Genomic DNA, 18,313 nt, shown 5'->3' with positions numbered 1-18,313 from the left:
CCAGTCTCGTCGTCGCCGGTGGTCAGTCTGTAGTTAACATTGCGATACTGACTGAGACTGAGACTCAGTCAGAATTTCCCCTTAGGGTGAAATTCGCTTACCGTCAGGTAAGGGGGGTGGGGCCCCCAGACGGGTATGGTGCCCAATGAGCGGATGTCCAATGCCAGGTGGACCAATCGCCGGGATCGATTGGATTACGCGAAGCAACGTAACGTCAAGTAGCTACGTATTGATACGGTTGTGCCGTGGCTATAACGGGCGGTGGCAGGCTTACCGCCCACTAATGGAGATTCTCGCGGTAAGACTGGTGAGACTGGTATTTTTTCCAGATAAGGGAATTTTTGTCTTGGCAAGCCTCGGCGCATGGAAGGAAGGTATCATGTAGCAGGTAGTATAAGTAAGGTGGGATGCCGGGGTAGGCCAGAATTTGAAATTATCTGCCTCTTATCAGGCTTGGGCGATATAGTGAATATTGCGCAGTTATAATGGCGACAACAACGCCGGCGGTCCATTACTGGAAGATCTACTTCGAGTCTGATGTTTTTGACAACCATAGGGACTGGACCAATCATATGTAAGTCATCTGTTCTTTACCAGAAGTTTCTTTATATCGTTTCTCTCGATCCAATCAATCTTCTAACACCAGACCGTAGGGTTGTATTCTTTCAAGCAACACCAGACCATAGAGTTGTATTCTTTCAAGCAACACCAGACCATAGAGTTGTATCCTTTCAAGTAAAGGTAGGTAGCTTCGGCTTTTGTACAACAAGGCCTTCCACTAATCCACTATCTAGATCTCCGAGATGCGATCTGTCGAGGCCGAGGGTGATGCGGATGACATGGACGAGAGATGGTAGACACATTCGACGCGGGGCGGTGGGCCGGGACGGGGTTGGGGTTAAAGTTCACAGGGCTCATCTCGTCTCGCTATTCCTGTCTTAGGCTGTTTTGTATTTTGAGAAGAGAGTGCGTTCGTACCTTGGTACTTAAGGCAAGATGGATAGCAAAAACGGGCAATAATATATATATATTTGTCGGGGGCAGATGAAGAGGTGGTCCGAGTAAAATGCTAATGTAAATATAAAAAGATTATGCATCATCCGTGAATCGAACACGGGCCTCGTCGATGGCAACGACGAATTCTACCACTAGACCAATGAAGCTACTTGATAAAGAGTTGATGGACTTTTTGCTTTATGAGCCCAAACAAACACTAATGATAAACTTTTGCTTCCGTCCATCCATCACTGATTTCGCGCCGTCCAATTGACAAAGTACGGATTTTCGGGCTAAGAGGGCTTTGGAAACCTTTCTCATGTGTAAATACATGAGTCTCCTCTAATACTGTTTGATTTCGAGGAGTACTTTGTTTGGGGGAAGAGATGATCCCGACGCCCAGGGACCATCGCCCCATGATATATCTCACCAACCTCTTCGCATCGTGAACTCACTTCGACAAAAGTCAGAAAAACAATGAACATGTGGAGAGGAGACAGCAACATTATCGCCTATACTACTGGTATCACCATATCATACACTCACAAAGAAGCCCAAACCAATCACCCTCCCTTATCACAACTGCTTCTCCTCCCCCTTCACCAGCCCATACCCCAAACACCCAACAACACCAACCAACGACCCAACCCCCGCTGCACCAACAACGCTCCTCCACCCGAGAACCCCTAGCCTCGTCGCACCCAACCCAGCCCCAAGCACACCCCCAACCTGGCTCCAATCATCGATCGCAACCTGCCCCTTATGATTCATCAGCCTCCAACTGCGATCCTTCCACTCGATCTCTTCTCTCCCCCACATCCGCCCGATGAGCATGACACTCAGAACTCCTGTGCCGACAACACCGCCGGTCCCCGCGGCGCGGAGGAGCGACGTTGATGTGAGCGGTGATTTGGTTCTGAGAGAGAGCGCGGCGCGCGTAAGCGGGCCGAGTGCAGCGCCAGTTTGGAAGCCGCGGTAGAGGACGTGTGTGGTGAGGATTGTGGTTGCGAGAAGCTGGTCCTCGGCGTAGGCCGCTTTGGGGAAGAAGTGCGACATTTTGATTGCCGGGTTTGCCGTTATATTTCGGGCGCTCTTTGTTTTGAAAGGAGAGATGAAAGTAAATAGGAGAGGTGAGATTTGAATTGACCAGATGGCGATTGGGCTGAGCTTTAGCTGAGAGGGTGAGCTGACAAGTGGGGGGATCCCGCTGGGCGCACGGTGCATCGCTGCGCCGCTGTCGTATTTCCGATCCAGCCCCCAACGGTGACTGAGGCTTAAAAGGGGCAATAGACCAATGGCCAATCGTGCATTACTGTCAGCCTACAAAGGGACCGCAAAGCTTGCTCGACGAAGAGATTCAAACCTCCTCTGGAAGTATCGGATGAATCTCGAATATCCCGACGTGAGGCTGTACGCCGGATCCCCTACGTGAGGTGGGCTGGCCGAGGATCGCACTTTCCTTTTGCGATACAGAGCTCGTGCAACTCTCCACGGAAAGAGCGACCGGCTGCTCTTCATCGCACCTTCCCTGCGGGGTACGCCCAGAGAATATACAGAAACGGAAGGCACGACCCATGCGCTCCTTCCTTATTCATGTTTCACGGATACGGAAGCCGCGACTCGCCACTGCCACTGGTATGAATGGCACGTACGACCGAGCGCTGCAGTAGACCGTGTTTCCCCTCATAACGGCAAAGATACGATAGTCACGAAACGACTGCATTCGTGGACTAATGATACTACCGCGTACTGCGATCTGCTATAAAGAGCGACATCATGGCTGCCCTCACCCCATGCATACTACTAGTAGCATGATGCGAGGGTCATCATGGGAAAAGCAGCCAAATCAATTGAAAACCAGATCAAATCCTCCTTCCTTCTCCAACTTCTCCCCGTCCACCGACCACAAATAGCTCAGACAACCCCTCTCCAACCATGCCCACGACAGGGGCTAAAGCGACACAACCTTCAGTCCGAGCTTTGCCGCAGGCATCAACTGCAGAGGGGTAGCGCCTATCCAAGACCACGAGGAGAACCCCCTCGCACCCGCGCGTAGACGCCGGTATACGGCGTCCCCGTGGGCCATCCAGCGCGAGACGGCTGTGTCGGTGTTCGTCTCGGCGCTGCATGTCCCACGGGGTCGCCTGTATACGGGCGTGTATGTGCATGGTGCGAGGTGTTGTCCTCGTTGTTCTTGGGAAGGATTGAGTCTGCGGTAGGTATTAGTAGGCGCGATTGATATGCGACAGTACATGAAGGCAGGGTAGAAGATACGAACATTACGTCAAGTCAGCGCAACTCATCACTCGGGCCAGCCAAGACCAAAGGCAGCGATGATCGACTGAACAGCGGAAAGGCTCTTCCCGTTGTCAAGGAAGACCGCGCCGATAATCGCTTCCATCGTAGTGGCCATGAGCCGATCCTGGATATCACCCCTGTGCGCAGGATTATTCAGGATATACGCATCGATACCCAGCTCGAACCCGCGGGCGGCGAGGTTCTCGTTGCCGGCGATTTGCTTGACCATATCGGTGATGGCGCCTGACAAATACTTTAGCTTTCTGATTCCCTTGTTTATCGGCAGGGATGATGGATGCAAGTTGAAGTGGAAGGTAAGCCTTGCACGGATAGATACTAACCTCGACTCATATGGCGCTCACGACCCTCAACTTGAGTATTCTGGAGGAGAGTCGCATCTCCGACTCCGGCGAGATTCTTGTGGCCGGTACTGTCGCGGTACCCAGCTGCGCTGAGAGCTTCGGTGAACAGGCTTTCGTCGTTGGGAACGATGTTGAAGCGGGTGCACAATGCTCTTGGGCGGTCGCGCTCGGGGATCGGAGCCGTCATTTTTTTTTTGAGGGTTTCTTTTTTTCGAGTGGGGACCTTGTATGTGGATTATGTGGATGATTGGATTGTGTGGATGAATGAACTGTATTCACGAGTGCGGGTGGGATGAAAGAAGATGCAATCCGAGTTCCATGCGAAAACAAGCGCCTTTTATGTTCGAGCAAGAAGAGAGAGGCACAGTATCCAAGGCTGACTCCGGGTCTGCCTGTGTCGCTTCTGTTAGCTTCTTTTTGAGCCTAGAGCGCCCAGCTGACCTTTTCGTCCTCCGAGGCTGCGAAACTGAGGAGGGCGGCTGGCCAAAGAGGTCTCGCCGCAGGCATCGTGCATGTAGGCTGACACAGATAGATAAAGAGGTGACCTGTGGTCAAGGCTCGGCGGCTACACAATACTGGACCAGGTATCAACTTGAGCGATTATCCAACATTAATGGGTGAAACTATCCAATACAGAGCTGAGATACGTAACCGCCGACGCCAAAGGCTGATGCAGGAAACAAAGAGGCGCAGCCAGCGAGTGGTGAAATATGTACGAAAGAAAGCACGGCGCCAACATGCGACACGGGTTTCCGTCAACCAACCACGATGAGAACCAAATATCCGCACCAGGTGAGCAACAGCAGATATAGGCCAACGCCGCTGGAAATAGAATGTGAGCTTGAGGTACTAGTAGCATTGCTACTACTAGTACCAGTATCGAGTCAATCGGTCTGGTTAAACAGCTTAAACTGCTCGAAGATCGCCTCCCCAGTGAGATCCTCCCCGTCAATGGTCCCCTCTAGTGAGCCTGACCACCGCGTGTAGATGTGGCGCCCCGGGCCCCCAGAGATAAAATGCTCGCCCGTCGCAGTAAACGACAAGACTCGTCCGTCGAGCGGAAGGGTGATTGTAATGTTGAACCCGGTCGGAAGACCCGTGGTGAGGAGGGGCGGGTACGCCGAGTTCTCACCATACGGTCGGACGTTAATGCCCGAGCATTGGGCGGCAATGACTTCATTACCCCGTGATACGTACGCAGAGACGTAGTTGTCCATCTGTGGCGTCAAGAAGTCGAACCAGACAACGGTGTAGTCGCCTAGCCGGCCGTGGCCCCAGTACCATGCCCCAACGCTAGAGGCGAAGTTCTGGTCACCCCAGTTCTAACGCGTGTCAGTGTTTAGTAGCCCACGGGGGGAGAGGGTATATACCTTGTCGTGGTAACCAAGGCCGGTGAATGAGAGTTCCTCCCCATAGACGTTAAGCTGGACATCAGCCTCGGCACCGGGCATCGCATTCGCCCAGCCGATGTGTGGCGCGATCTGCAGGTTCTGGCCGGCCACGGGTGGACCGCATGGGTAGTGAGCCGGGGCATTCTGTCGACCGGTCAGCTTTTTCTGGCCCCGAGATAATAGTCAGGTTTGTTAGGTAGCCGGGCTTACCGATCGGAGCGTGATTGACCCCGAGAGAAACGGCGAGTGCAAGTCGACACGATAACTTGACATATCCGGCGCCCCATCAAACGACGCCGTACCAAACGGGGCTTCCCAAACCCCGGAAGCACCATTACCCTCCACCGTAATCGTCGCCTCGGTCGCGTTGAAGAGGAACATCTCTGTCGTTCCGTTTGGCCAGGAGACTTCGGTCTCGACGAGGGTCAGGCTGGTGTAGCCGGCGGATGCAAAGGCGCCGAGGAGGCTGAAGGCTGTCGGGACAGCCGTGTAGAATGTGACCACAATGGAGGCGCGTTCACCCTCTGGCGCAGGCGACTGGATTGCGTCGAAGTACCACCAGTCCCACGTTGTGGCGTTGACCGGGGAGACTTTGGGGGCGTCGAAGCCCACTGGACTGGAGCGCCAGGTTACTTCGGAGAGGTCGGGAGCGGGCGTTGAAGGAATGACCGTTGTTGATGGCAAAGCTCGGATTGGACCGAAGAGGAATGCGAAGGGGAGAAGCGAAGTGAGCTTCATGGTGGCGGACTGCTGGTGGGACAAAAGTCAAGCCAAGCCAAGCGGGCGGGAGGGATGTTGCCAGGGATCCCTAATCTTATATCAAGTGTCGGACCGGATGCAAAATCTCTAGCGCGGGCGATCACTCTTCGGAGTTTTCTGCAGCTGACGAGGTGATGAGGTGCTTCTTATTGCTTTTCCTCCTCGGGGTCACTATACTCCGAGTGGGAACTGGCACGATGCCACTGCACAAGTTTGGCTCACCGATCACAATGGCCCGGCAGAAATCACCCTACATCTCGAAAAGGAGTACCTGGAGCCATTGATCGGTAGGTGGGCAACTCCTCATAGTGCCTTTGGACGATCCTTGACGGAAGCGTGTGTGCGCGTCGGATATTAAGTTGATTCTCCTTCCTTCGGATGGTTGGAGGATTGGTGGTGGAGGGAGGCCTCGGTGTCGTACACAGTCTCACACTGTGTCACTGTGGATGCTGCACAGATCAGCCCTACCCAAACAGTTCATGACTCTGTCATGACAATCCGAGCCAATGGAAGCTGCCATGCTGCGCCTTGGAAGCCCAGTCACATCGAAACCAATGTTGGCCGTTGATGGTGAATAAGGCTAGCACGCGCTGAGGCAGACCTAGACCAAGGTGCATTATTCGATCTCGCCCTGATAATACTCCTTTCCGGACGACATGGTTTAGACCAGAGTCGAGCATCGAAGGATGAATGCAGCCTAGCGTCCTCCTCACATGATCTCGTAATAGCCGTACTTTTCCTCGTCGGCGGGGAGACTGATTCTCCGTCGCGCAAGAGCAAAAGAATCACCCTGTTGCGCATACAAACTCCAAAGAAGCAATGACCAGGACCCTGCGTTCAGCCACACGGGTGCCTGCCAAGTCAGCATCCCAGAAGTACGACAAGGATGGCCGCATACCGATCGCCGATCGTGGGGCTCAAGCCAGCGGGGAAGCAGTCCAAACTCTCACATCAGCCATCAAGCTGATCCCCGGGGTTAAATCCAACCTCTCAGGGCTCGACGCAGAGGAAACACGTATCCTGCGCAAAAAGCAACAGCGCCTGCGCGCCTCAGCACAAAGCATAGCTAGACTCGCATCGAGGTACGGAAACCACATCACAAACGCTCTGCAAGCAACATACATTTTCGCGCAGCACGAAGCCGGGACGGCCGTGTGCGTCGGGGCCGCTGGTTGGATCCTGACATGTGCGCACTGTTTCGGCGAATCCGATGACGAGTGGAAGACTCATCGACGGAAGTGGCTTCTTAGTTATAGCGGGGTACCAGTGGAGGTCGAGTGTATCGTCTGGGATTCACACCGGGATCTGGCTCTGGGACGGATTGTATGCGTTGGGGATGCGAGTGTGCCGCGTGGTTTTGCGTTTGTGTCGCTGCCTCCTTCAAGTTCGGAGCCTGCCGAGTTGTATACGCGCACTCCGATATTGTGTATCGGGCAGCCTGGGGCTGATGACTTGGAATCCGATAGACCCCGAAAGACGGATTATGCGCTTGTTGAGATCTCAGAGGGGAGGCTAAGGGGGTTGATACCTGAGGCGGATCCCCAGGATAATTCCGAGATCGGGACGTTGAAGCATGATGCTTGGACGTATTGGGGGCACTCGGGGGCGCCGTTGCTGTGTAGGGAGACTGGGGGTCTACTGGGACTGCACTCGTCGTGGGATGATGAGACGGCGATGAGGCATGGGGTGCCGCTGGTTGCGATTCGCGAGTTTCTTATGGAGCACTTGCCGGGAATCTCTACAGGTGAAGATCTCACTGTATCTAGTGACGCACCAGCAGAACCGCCAGAAGTAATCATGATAGACTAATCCACCTGCTTAAGGTCCTCATACCTCCACTCCAGCACCCACTCCTCGTGCCCACCAACATCAAGCGGCTCATCGCTCACCACAAATCCAGCCCGCTCATACAATCTCTTTGCCCCATTATTGCCCCGCGAGACCATCGCAACAACCACCGCATCCCACGCACGCGTAGCACAGCTCTCCTTCACAGACTCCAACGCCCTCTCCACAAGCATCCTCCCATACCCCGCCCCCCTCACCTCAGGCCGCACATACATCCCAACAAGAACGTAAACAACCCTCGACCCACGCCTAATCCGCGGGACAGCATCCGCCGCTTGCTGAAAGTCAATCCCATCAAAAGCCTCCCACGGCTTGTCCGTCTTGGCTCTTGCAACATCGCCACTCGGAGATGAATCGACCACAGGCCCCAGAAGGGTAACTTGCCCCACCCACTCTCTCGCACCTAATTCGGGGATGTCACTTCTTGAAGCATTCTCATGTTCTGAGTTACCTGGTTCCTTGCGTATGGCGATGAATGATGTACTAAGCGGGTTCCGAATGCGACTCTCCCAGACTTCGTCTGTGAAGGCTGTCTCGCGCGCGAGGGTTGAGCCGAATGCGTCGGGGTCTGTGGTTAGACCGTGGAGGCGGAGGGCTTTGTATCTCGCCACTAGGGGTGGGAGGTCAGGGGGGTCGATGCACTTGGGGAGGTGAAAAATGGCCGGGGTCGTAGGCATCTCTCTTATTTGGAGCGAGGGTGCAATTGGGAGTTTAAAGGGGTTGAATCTCAAGTGATGGGTGGGTTGCTCTGTTGTAAAGGTGAGATGTAGGATGAGTCACCGCGACGTCGAATACGAACTCGATAGTCACTTTGGGCTGCGGCGCTCGACTCGAATCAATCCTGATTCGTCAATGTCCTTGGAACGATACTACGGTAGCACATAATCACAGCAAGTACCAAGGGCACTTGCGCCAAGCCACAGGGACTGTCATCAACATTTCAGTCAACCAAGCGGGTGTTCTAACAACCAGCTTAGCGATGGTTCCACAGCTAGCTCGAAGGGGACGTATTTCATCAACATCTCTTGTAATCTCTGGGGAACAGTCGCAATATAATCAGGCACAACCATGGCACCTGCTGCTCTCCCTCTCCTCGATAAAGTATAGGTAGGGACATGAATCTTCGACCTTCTCCAACGGCTTGATGCCCCCTTCACATATCGGACGTGCGCATCGACTGGTATCGCTCACTGTCTGCAGACTTTCACAACTCGCTCCGTAATTTCTTTCTTCCAATGCTGTAGTGGAAGGAGGGGACCAGCCCTGCAGGCCTGCGGCCGCCGAAACAAGAACATCTATCGGATTGGACGGTGCCATAGCCATGCAGACATCCGGAGGTTTTCCGGCACCTCCAATGCCCGAGGTATGAATGACGGACTGTGACTCGAGCGCGGCTTGAACATGCAGCTGCATTACCTGCAGCTGTGGACTCTGCACAGAAGCTTTCACTTCCTGCTGCCGACGATCCAGGCTGTCGGCATGCCGACCGGGCCCCGTAGGATCCGTAGACTCGGCTAAACTACAGGTGGTCTTCGTCCTCCTCCACTTCCTCGGTGCGCTGTGCACCCACGTCTGGCTACCAAGAGCCCACTCCCCAACCCCGGGAACACACTTCGCCCCGCGCCGGAACACGGCTTTTCGTTCGACGGGGATGCATTCTAAACCGCGGGCTTCACAGCGGCTGCATCTTGGCCTTGTTCTGTCGCCTGCTATGCCGTCAGCCTGGATACGACCAGATCAGACTGGAAGCTGTAAGGAGAAGGGAATTGTGGCGTACATTTGAGATGCCGTTCTGCAGGTAGAGAGGAGTCAGCGATCCATGGTCTCAGATAATAGGCGGCCCCTGCTAGACCAGGGAATACAAGGGCCTGACGTACTGCGACAGTTTGAGCAAGGGAGCTTCGGGACCGTCATGTTTGACTCTGATAATTGCATCGTGTCAACGGGCTGTCGGTGGGCGATGCTATGGTTTTAGTAGGAGGCGGCGCAACTTGCCTCAATCGGTGATCTTCGAGAGGTGGAGGTGTGGGGAAGGGCAGTGGAGGATGGGAAGCCCTGCGATTGGCGGGGATTTTTACTTCTTTTAGCTGACTTACTCTCTGTACAGACGGTACACTGGGACTCTCCTGGCGAATCTCGAGTCATGAAGTATATCCACTACGTACGGAGGAGTAGTGCCCAAGCGATATCGTGCCGTAGATATGCAGTGGCATATTAGCATAGATGTATACCATCAACTCATCCACTCTGTAGATAGCCAAGGATAGAAGAAGAACGCATAAATCCGATGTATATCAACCCATACCTACCGCGCAGCCCCCAGATCTAGGTAATCCAAATTAACCGCATTTTCACCCCCCTGCAGCACCGGCCGCTCCCTCCGAGTCACAACCTGCATCCGTCTGGCCATCTTATAACCCCGCTGACTAACTTTCTTCCGTCGAGCAACCGCCTTCTAACACACCATGCCACAGTTAGCCATCTCAACACCCATCCCGATTCCCAAGTCTGAAACTGGATCGGCGACATACCTGGACTTCTTCGCGGTACTCATCCTCGCTTCCATTCCACGGAAAACGGATTTTTAAACTCCCCGGGAAGACGCACGTAAGCATATCTGGTAGTGCGTGGTCGTGAGGGAGATGGCCAATACATAAGCTGTAATCTACCGTGGTAGAGATGAGGAGGTATGCGCGTGGGGACTGGAGGAGGAAGTCTTTCCATGTTCTGCTGAGGGGGCGGCCTTCCACCGCGATTGGTGTTGACGTCGATGGTGATTGCTCGGATATGGGCGAGGACGTAAAACTACCAGTCATGTTATCGGTAGACCCAAACAACGCCGCCATCTGCGTTTCGCGATCGAGCGGCAGTTGCACCGTCATATACGCGAGATGCAAGAAATGCGACATCCCTGCTGAGATCATGGCTGCGGCTTCGTAGACTTGTTCGAGGGAGCGGAGGACCTGGCCGAGCGTGTGCAAACGGCGCTTGTGGAGGGCCATTTGCGAGGATGAGGACGCCAGACTTATGTCCAGCGCTGTTGTGAGGAGGGGCATTGGGAGGCAGCCGAGACTGTCGTGGTGTTTGGTGAGATGGCCTGGGTGGTTGCGGGCAGGGCAAAGTGACTTACAGGCTTAGTGGAAGGGTGTGGGTTTTACCCTGGTGGCCGAGGAATTCGAGGACGCTGGTTAGGTGGTGCATCGATTTGGTGAGGGTTATTGCTGCCCGGCCGAGGTGGGCTGTGTAGGTAGGAGTGGGGATGCAGTTGGGGTGGTTCTCTATTGTGAGAAGTTCAAAGTGGGTGAGGTTGATGCGGGCGGCGCTGGTGGGTTAGATTGCGCTGCAAGAAGGGAGGATGGAACGTACTAGTAGTACATGTAAACTAGATTCACGAAGACAGCTACACTTTCGTGCGCCTTTGAGTCCATCAAACTGGGTAGCTTTGTGGTCGATAGCCACCGGTCAAGCGTGCATTCAACACGGCGGACTCTGGCTAACGTTGAATCGAACCCACTTTTGGAAAGCGAGGGCACGCGAATCCCATGTGATGAGTATACCAGTGGCATCATGTTGGAGAGGGCCAACGCGAGCTCATGGTGCTCTTTCAGAACATAAACTAGCACGCGCTTGGTTGGCGGGTCGTAAACATAGGAATTCATAATCTCATCACTAAAGTCGCCTTCATCGAGTATATCAATCTGTAGGCTTTGGTTGATAACTGGCATCTGCGTTCGGCGATGAAGAGCAAGGGAGAGGCATCTATCGCGGAGGACTATCGACCACCACAGTCGTTTCTTAGATATACAATCAACCGAGATTTGTGGCTCGGGCGAGTTGTCCAGTGCCAAGGTACTCTGTATTGCGCGCGCCAGCCAGTCGGTTCCGGCTTGAGGCTCTGCAGCGGAGGCATGGTGGCTGAGAAGAACGGCGCCTTGGGCTTGTGCAAGCGGGCTATCTTCGCCGTGAAAGTCGAATAAAAGCTAAGAGCTGTTAGAAATACCCGCGCTAGACTCGACATCCCGCATACCTTGGCCCGTTTGTAGAAGGCATTACGTGCTTCGGTCTTTGTACGGAATCCACATGCTTGGATTGTGCTGAGGGTGACGTACTGTCGGAGTTAGCATTGGGTGATGGAAATAGCGCGTCACCTACCGCAGAGCTCGCAAACAGCACAGCCTGAAGAACAAGTAACGGAATCTTCGAGTATCCAACCCGTGATCGCGTATAGCTAACCCAAAACTCCGCCTCATTCAACACGGGAAACCCCGGATGGACGTAAAGAAAGTAGTTTCGCACGAACTCGTGCAAAGGCTGGGTGTCGGGGATACTTAGGCACCCTTTAGCCGTTAGGAAGGTGAGATCGTCCCGGTCGAGCGAGCAATCCCGGAGTTCGACAAAAGGATATGTCGACCAGTCCACGTGGCCGGGGAAGCGTGTGGAGAGGGATACAGGGGCATCACCGGCGCTCGGCCCACCGGGTTCACTGCCTTGAGCGCCGCTATTACTGCTCCTCTTCGCAGTGGATGTGGGTTGTCGCCAGTTTAGATCCATTGTCGTTGCGCTCGTAGGGCAGCTAGGAAACGGCTTGTTGGAGGGGGTGAAGAGCACGGTGGAGGTCATCGTCAGATCAGCGGCATTGCATCATTCATGTGCTCGGTTCCCCCTGAAGCCGATCCGAATCCGAGCGTGCACTAGTCGTTATTATGCTTATTGTGCTGCGTCAGGCTGTCCGAGTCAGTCTGTGGGGCCATCCCCGGCTTCTCCAGGACTGCCCATCCCGGGGCCTGCCCGCAACTTGCCCAGGACTCAGTGATCAGGGCCTGAGCGCTAAACCTGATCCAGCACGACCAAAGGAAATCACAGACATATGCGCCTCTGCGGACTTGATTCCCCGAGAACACTAACCGCGACCTTACGAACCACTACGGATGTCTGGAGAGACGGGCGGGACACCCCAGGAGGACCATCGCATCCGCGAACCAGCGAGCCCCAGGAACGGGGGTCACGTGCATATACCATCGGGAGTACCACGAATGGTATACAACATGGTCTACGAGGGACCAGGGGAAGGACCAGGGATGGTATGCCAAGTGGTATACAGACGAAGGATATTTAAGGACGCTCATTACCACCTGTATCTGGTCTTACTTGTTCTTCGTGATCAATGCTATTGTTATTCTAAGTGCTACCTTCAGACTATTCTGATTCAAGACTTGCGACAACACTTCGTCTAGTACTTCTTGACAGGCTTCATCATACGTGGTGAAGGCTGGCCTTGCCGTATCGGAATAGAGACACTCGATTGACAGAGCACTAGTTCCCAAAGAGCGCGATTCCCTCACTCCACATGATCTTTCTCCTCGCTCTTCGGAATGCGCACAAACAGGGCACAGACCACAGCCGCCGCGAGTGAAATTGCGAGACTGAACCACCAAATCGCCCGCAACGCACCCAGGTCCAAATCATACCCGCCATCGCCGCCAGCCCTAGTCACCTCCTTCCCAATCGTATCCCCAATAGCTGTCACAATCGCCGCCGATAAGTTCTGAATCGTCACGAGCAGACTCCCCGCGGATCCCTGGAAGGAACGCGGGACATTCGACGTGATGAAGATGGACGCCGCAGCGAACGTCAGATCCGGTCCGAACGTAACAAGGGCGATGCCCGGCATGGAGAGAGCCCAGTACGTTGTATTTGGCGTCTGCGGGATAAAGAAGACGGGACCCATGGTATTCGCGACCATCCCCGCGATTAGGATCCAGTGCCCTGGGAAGAGATGCAGTGTCTTCGAGACGATATATGTAGCAAGGATACCGCAGACCATGTTTGGAATGAAGAACAACGCCACAGTAATCGGGGCGTGGCCCTGGATCGTGAGGAGGAAGCGTACGGCAAAGAACATCCATCCGCCGACATATGCGCCGTATCCGAGGAAGTAGGATATTGCCAGTGGGAGGAATCCTGCGGTCGTCCAGAGCCGGTTGTCGACTAGCGGGCGCGACGCTCGCCGCTCAGCGAAGTAGAATAGGACGAGAAATAGCGCGCCGACGATGATTAATGAGTACGTGTATGGGCTCCAGCCGCTGGGAACGCCTTGCGTGAGCCCTAGAATGATTAGGCCGCAACCGATCGCGGCTAGGACGGCGCCGAGCGCGTCGAAGTCTTTCAGAGACAGCTGAGCACCGGAGGCAGAGGGTTTCGGGGCAAATGAGGGGATGCCAGGGAACGCCGCTATTGCGCATATCAAGCTCAGAATGGCGTTGCTACCGAAAATCCACGGCAGGTGTGCGGTGAGCGCGCCGCCCTGTAGACACCCGACGAGAAATCCCACGGGCGTCATGGACGACATGACGGAGAAAACCCTGGTCTTTCGAATACCAGGCGAATAAACCCGCCCGAGGAGACTCATCGACGTGGCCTGCAGGACACCAATGGCCAGCCCCTTCATGGCCCGCACAACGAAGAAGAGCACCGGAAGGGAGGGGCGGATGCTAAATACGCCCACCACATCCCATAGGACCAGCCACACAAAACCCAGGACCATGAGCATCTTCGGGTTCGACAGGTCCGCCAGCGACCCGGAGATAATCACGGCGATCCCGTTCGCGAGGAGGAAGGAGCCTATCAGCCATGGGGTGTTGCTTTCGCTGACTCCCAGCTTGTGCGGGAAGATCGCCTGGTTGATCACGACGTTTCCGAGGAAAAGACCGAACAAAAACAGGCCCATGGAGCAGAGCAGGATAAATATGAGCTCACCCGTGAAACCGTGGAACTCGGGGGGGACCCCCTGGGGGCGGCGAAGCTGCGCTTCGGGGTCATTTCCACCAGGTTGCAGGTCGGCTGCTTCTGACTTTTGCGTGTTTGGCTCTGCTTCTGTGGCCGTGTCGATTCCGCCATTGATCACCGGCGGTGCCTCCGCCGGACGAGGATGATCAGTCTGATCGGTTCCTGCTGGCAGCAATTTTCTTAGCAGCAGCGCGATTACCTCGCGAAGGGGTAAAACTATACCTTTCCAGTCTACAGACTCCGCGGGAGGCATCGTGTTTGGCTGGGAACACTGAGCTTGAGTTTCAAGGCCGAAAGCTCACATGGTTCCTAATAGCAGTATTTATAGCGCCTCGGGCCTGATCTAGCTGCCAGACACAAATCATGACTTCGGTGACCGCGTGCTGATAAAACGGGACTTGTGTGCTCTCCCAGTGGAGTATGAGGTAGATAGGCTAAATAGTGTGGGAACCATCGTTGTTGCTGCGATCGGGAGCCCCTCTCACCCAGCGGGCGAGGAGGTGCATTCGACCCGATAACAGAGCCACCTTCCTGGTCTGGACGGCAGGTGGCCACGAGTATATCAATCATCAAGATTGTCCCGTCTAGCGCCGGAATACGACCCACAGGGATATCGCCTATATGGCTGACTAATAGCACCCCACCCCGCGGGCTGAGCTTCCATTTTGCCGTTTATCAACCATGACGTCGACCAGACCACGGACCAGATTTTTTGATATTGCCGGCATGGTCGCATCGTCAATGTCGGGCGACATGAGTTCCACCAGACAAGCGGCAAAATCACGCCTGCGGGCGGGAAAGGCGTGTACGCATTGCCATGAGAAACGGATCAGATGTGACGCCATGCAACAAATGCCGTGCACCCCTTGCGTGCGGGATCGCCACGAGCACTGCGTGCTCCGACAGACGAAGCGGGGGACGTACGCCCGGGGTGCAGTGCGTCAGAGCATAGGCCAGGATTCTCGCCAAAGACGCGCCCAGTCTTTCAATGATCGGGCCGGTGTCGAAGATTTCGCGACACAAGCTGCCCCGGGGTCTGATGCTGCCGCCCCTGGTGTAGCTAGGCCGACGGTTTCACCTGCTTCGGAATTCAACACGGTCGACTCAGGACGCTTAGGTCATGCCCACACCCAAGCTGACAACAACCCCGCGGGTGGACCTTCTGCCTATCCCCCACGGGCTCAGGGGGTTCCCCTTGCGAGCGAAGCCCCCCCGGCACAGTTATCACCTACCAGGACTCCGGGGGATACCCCGGCCTCTGCCTACCAGGACATATCGTGGACGACCATGTTCGACCACTTCATCAATAACCGTGAAAACGGCAACGACTGGATCGACAAGTGTTCCATCACTTACCTCGGAGAGTCTTTCCCGCTGGCAATTGTCCTTGACGGTCTGAAGGACGGCAGCCGGGGCGTACTACATCACGCAGGGCCTCCTTTCCCAGGGGTCCAAGCGAATAATAATAATAATAATGTTCCTCCCGTGGAGCCTCCGCCCACCGCGCAGATGCAGCCCGAGGACCTCGAATATCTACGCGCGAAAGGCGTGTTCACTCTGCCGGAAAAGCCGCATCTGGATGCCCTCATCTCTCTCTTTCTGGACCATGTCTACCCGCTCTACCCCATCGTCAACCGCGATGAATTCATCCAGCAGTACAGAAACAGCCGGCTGTCACTGATCCTAACCCACGCGGTTAGCTTCATCGCTGTCACCTTCGCGCCGCAGGCGACTGTCGTCACAGTTCTGGGCTTTCCTTCGCGGCCAGATGCGCGTCTGCATTTCTACAAAAAGGCCAAGGCGCTCTTCGATATGGGATACGAAACGAACAAGATCACTCTCCTCCAAGCGACGTTCCTCCTATCGTTCTACGGCGGCGGGCCGAATACGTACTGGAACTTCTACTCGTGGCTCAGCACGGCCGTCACCATCGCCGAGGCGCTGGGAATCCACCGGTCGACGACGGCAGTACCCAACATGCGACCGCAGGATAAAAGCCTTATGCGCCGATTATGGTGGGCGCTCGTGAATCGAGATAGCATCTGCGGCACGCTGGTCGGGCGTCCGTTCCGCATCGACCTGGACCAGGCCGACGCCGATCCGTTGACCCTGGAAGATTTCGCACACGATGCGGTGGTGGAGGGCGCAGAGTTTCTGGCAGACCCGGCAGCACACCTCTACGCGCAGTACCAGATCGAGACCGCGCAGCTCTCCCTCATCATGCGCGATATCATAATCAGCCGCTTCTACCCAGGGCGCCAGCCCGTCACGACCGAAAGCCTGCATGCGAAACTGTCCCGCTGGAGAGCACACCTGGCCCCGTCGCTGGCCTGGGACGCCGAGATCCCGGATCCCTCGAACCCGCTCTCCGCTTCGCTGTCTGTGCAGTACGACCACCACCTCATCCTGATCTACCTGGGCCACATACGCGGCCGCGGCCGCGGCGAACAGCAGCAGCAGGTCTGTCACCGCGACCCCCGCGAGATCGCAGAGATCGTGGACGCCGCGGCGCACCATATACCCACGGTCCTGTGTGCACTCGTGACGAACGGCGCCCTATTAACCGTCCCGCACGAGTTATACCACGGGATCTTCCTCGCGCAGGCGGCGTTCTACGAGCGAATGCGGAGCCCCGATAAAGCCGTGGCGCGGCTGGGTCGCTCGGCGCTCAACTCCTGCCAGGTGGTGCTGCAGGTGATTAGCGAGTTCTGGGACTGTGGGACCTTTATCATGCAGTTGTTTGAGAGTCTTTCGAGTCGCTGTTTGGAGCAGCTACAGCAGCTACAGCAGCAGCAGCAGCAGCAGCAACAGCCGTCGACGGAGGGCACCGGTGGGCCGGGTGCTAACCGAGCTGTGGCAGCTGCGGTCGAGGCTCCTCCTGGTGTCGGGGGCGGGTTTGCGGTCTCTGCAAACGATGCAGGCGTTTTCAATGCGCTGCTAGGGGACGATCGGTGGCAGGGGAATCCGATTCTGGAGAATCTGTTCGATTTGCCCCCGGAGCTGTTTTTGCCTGAATAGGTGGCGCTTATTCTACTAACTACGCTCGGAGAGCCCAGCGAATAATCGCCTTATCATAACACACAGTGAAGAGCCGTTCATTCAGCTACACTCAAACCATTGGGTTGTTCATCAGGCCTCTCGCACAGCGTCCAGCGTAGCCATCCGGTCAAAACTCATATCCAAAATCTCCACCACATTCCCCCACGGATCCTTCACATACTGACACACCGCCGCCCCGCCGGCAACGCGAACCGCACTGCCATGTACGCGCTTCCCACCGGCCTGGACCATGCGCTCCGCGAGCGCAGCAGGGTCGGCATCCGTCACGCAAATATGGAAGAACCCCCCATAATGATACTCGAAGTCGTGGGCCCGGGGCCGAAACGGCGGGTCGATGAAGTGGAACAGCTCGAACCCGATGCCGTTCCCCGTTGCCATGTAGGCGAGCTTGACCTCGTTCAGGGAGGCGCCGTAGATTGCGAAGATGGCTGCGTCGGGGGTCTCGGACCGCTTGATGTGGAAGATCCGGTTGCCGATTAGTTGGAAGTTGAGGGCCTTGCTGTACCAGTCGGTTGCGGCTTCGATGTCTGGGACGGATACCGCGACGTGGTTGATTGGGCGTAGCAGAGACTGCGGCTCGTTCTATGTTAGGTAGCTACCAGGCGGCCAGGGGGGTAGTGTAGGGGTTTCTGGACGCACAGTCGACATGGCTTTTCTGAGAGAGGGAGAGAGCGAAATGGACGGAGTGCCTCTTGGAATATTTGATGTTTTGATTCTTACAGTACATCCATGCGAGCGGCATCAATCCACCGCGAAATACTATATATTCCTCTTTTTTACTTTTCGTATAACGGATGTTCTAGGCGCGACAGT

General features: G+C 55.4%; 9 protein-coding genes and 1 non-coding gene across 10 annotated transcripts; 2 read left to right on the top strand and 8 right to left on the bottom strand.

The window, feature by feature from the left end:
• Nucleotides 1-1,092: 1,092 nt before the first annotated feature.
• BJX68DRAFT_t155 lies at nt 1,093-1,163 on the bottom strand. The gene has a single exon. It is a non-coding gene; the product is annotated as a tRNA-Gly (tRNA).
• A 67-nt stretch (nt 1,164-1,230) lies between these two features.
• Nucleotides 1,231-2,288, bottom strand: BJX68DRAFT_247297 (uncharacterized protein). The gene has a single exon (XM_071041755.1). The coding sequence runs from the start codon at nt 2,218-2,220 to the stop codon at nt 1,573-1,575; it is 648 nt and encodes a 215-aa protein (XP_070893756.1). The 5' UTR covers nt 2,221-2,288; the 3' UTR covers nt 1,231-1,572.
• Nucleotides 2,289-3,069: 781 nt separating this feature from the next.
• On the bottom strand, nt 3,070-3,944 carry BJX68DRAFT_195602 (ribonuclease III domain-containing protein). Its single transcript, XM_071037471.1, has 3 exons — nt 3,636-3,944; nt 3,275-3,537; nt 3,070-3,206 (listed from the first exon to the last, which is right to left on the bottom strand). The coding sequence occupies exons 1-2, from the start codon at nt 3,841-3,843 to the stop codon at nt 3,299-3,301; spliced, it is 447 nt and encodes a 148-aa protein (XP_070893755.1). The 5' UTR covers nt 3,844-3,944; the 3' UTR covers nt 3,070-3,206; nt 3,275-3,298.
• A 328-nt stretch (nt 3,945-4,272) lies between these two features.
• On the bottom strand, nt 4,273-5,894 carry BJX68DRAFT_247294 (uncharacterized protein). Its single transcript, XM_071041754.1, has 3 exons — nt 5,258-5,894; nt 5,027-5,191; nt 4,273-4,978 (listed from the first exon to the last, which is right to left on the bottom strand). Exons 1-3 carry the CDS (start codon nt 5,783-5,785, stop codon nt 4,541-4,543), a joined length of 1,131 nt encoding a protein of 376 aa, XP_070893754.1. The 5' UTR covers nt 5,786-5,894; the 3' UTR covers nt 4,273-4,540.
• Nucleotides 5,895-6,625: 731 nt separating this feature from the next.
• BJX68DRAFT_271915 (S1 family peptidase) lies at nt 6,626-7,254 on the top strand (the record flags this gene model as incomplete). Its single annotated transcript, XM_071047070.1, has 2 exons — nt 6,626-7,129; nt 7,192-7,254. 2 exons carry the CDS (start codon nt 6,626-6,628, stop codon nt 7,252-7,254), a joined length of 567 nt encoding a protein of 188 aa, XP_070893753.1.
• A 180-nt stretch (nt 7,255-7,434) lies between these two features.
• On the bottom strand, nt 7,435-8,408 carry BJX68DRAFT_247292 (GNAT family N-acetyltransferase). The gene has a single exon (XM_071041753.1). The coding sequence runs from the start codon at nt 8,329-8,331 to the stop codon at nt 7,612-7,614; it is 720 nt and encodes a 239-aa protein (XP_070893752.1). The 5' UTR covers nt 8,332-8,408; the 3' UTR covers nt 7,435-7,611.
• A 1,551-nt stretch (nt 8,409-9,959) lies between these two features.
• On the bottom strand, nt 9,960-12,205 carry BJX68DRAFT_279302 (fungal specific transcription factor domain-containing protein; the record flags this gene model as incomplete). Its single annotated transcript, XM_071048708.1, has 6 exons — nt 9,960-10,046; nt 10,186-10,726; nt 10,785-10,976; nt 11,021-11,634; nt 11,682-11,762; nt 11,807-12,205. The coding sequence occupies 6 exons, from the start codon at nt 12,203-12,205 to the stop codon at nt 9,960-9,962; spliced, it is 1,914 nt and encodes a 637-aa protein (XP_070893751.1).
• Nucleotides 12,206-12,992: 787 nt separating this feature from the next.
• BJX68DRAFT_258699 (major facilitator superfamily domain-containing protein) lies at nt 12,993-14,693 on the bottom strand (the record flags this gene model as incomplete). The annotated part of the gene is made up of 2 exons (XM_071043576.1): nt 12,993-14,602; nt 14,663-14,693. The coding sequence occupies 2 exons, from the start codon at nt 14,691-14,693 to the stop codon at nt 12,993-12,995; spliced, it is 1,641 nt and encodes a 546-aa protein (XP_070893750.1).
• Nucleotides 14,694-15,283: 590 nt separating this feature from the next.
• BJX68DRAFT_271911 (transcription factor domain-containing protein) lies at nt 15,284-17,458 on the top strand (the record flags this gene model as incomplete). The annotated part of the gene is made up of 1 exon (XM_071047069.1): nt 15,284-17,458. One exon carries the CDS (start codon nt 15,284-15,286, stop codon nt 17,456-17,458), a length of 2,175 nt encoding a protein of 724 aa, XP_070893749.1.
• BJX68DRAFT_247287 (uncharacterized protein) lies at nt 17,312-18,220 on the bottom strand. The gene has a single exon (XM_071041752.1). The coding sequence runs from the start codon at nt 17,876-17,878 to the stop codon at nt 17,570-17,572; it is 309 nt and encodes a 102-aa protein (XP_070893748.1). The 5' UTR covers nt 17,879-18,220; the 3' UTR covers nt 17,312-17,569.
• Nucleotides 18,221-18,313: the final 93 nt, after the last annotated feature.

This window comes from Aspergillus pseudodeflectus (genome assembly GCF_044049435.1).
Source record: "Aspergillus pseudodeflectus strain CBS 756.74 chromosome Unknown BJX68scaffold_70, whole genome shotgun sequence".
Taxonomy (NCBI): Eukaryota; Fungi; Ascomycota; class Eurotiomycetes; order Eurotiales; family Aspergillaceae; genus Aspergillus; species Aspergillus pseudodeflectus.
The sequence above is the reverse complement of the archived record's forward strand: the minus strand, read 5'-3'. Positions and strand labels throughout refer to the sequence as shown.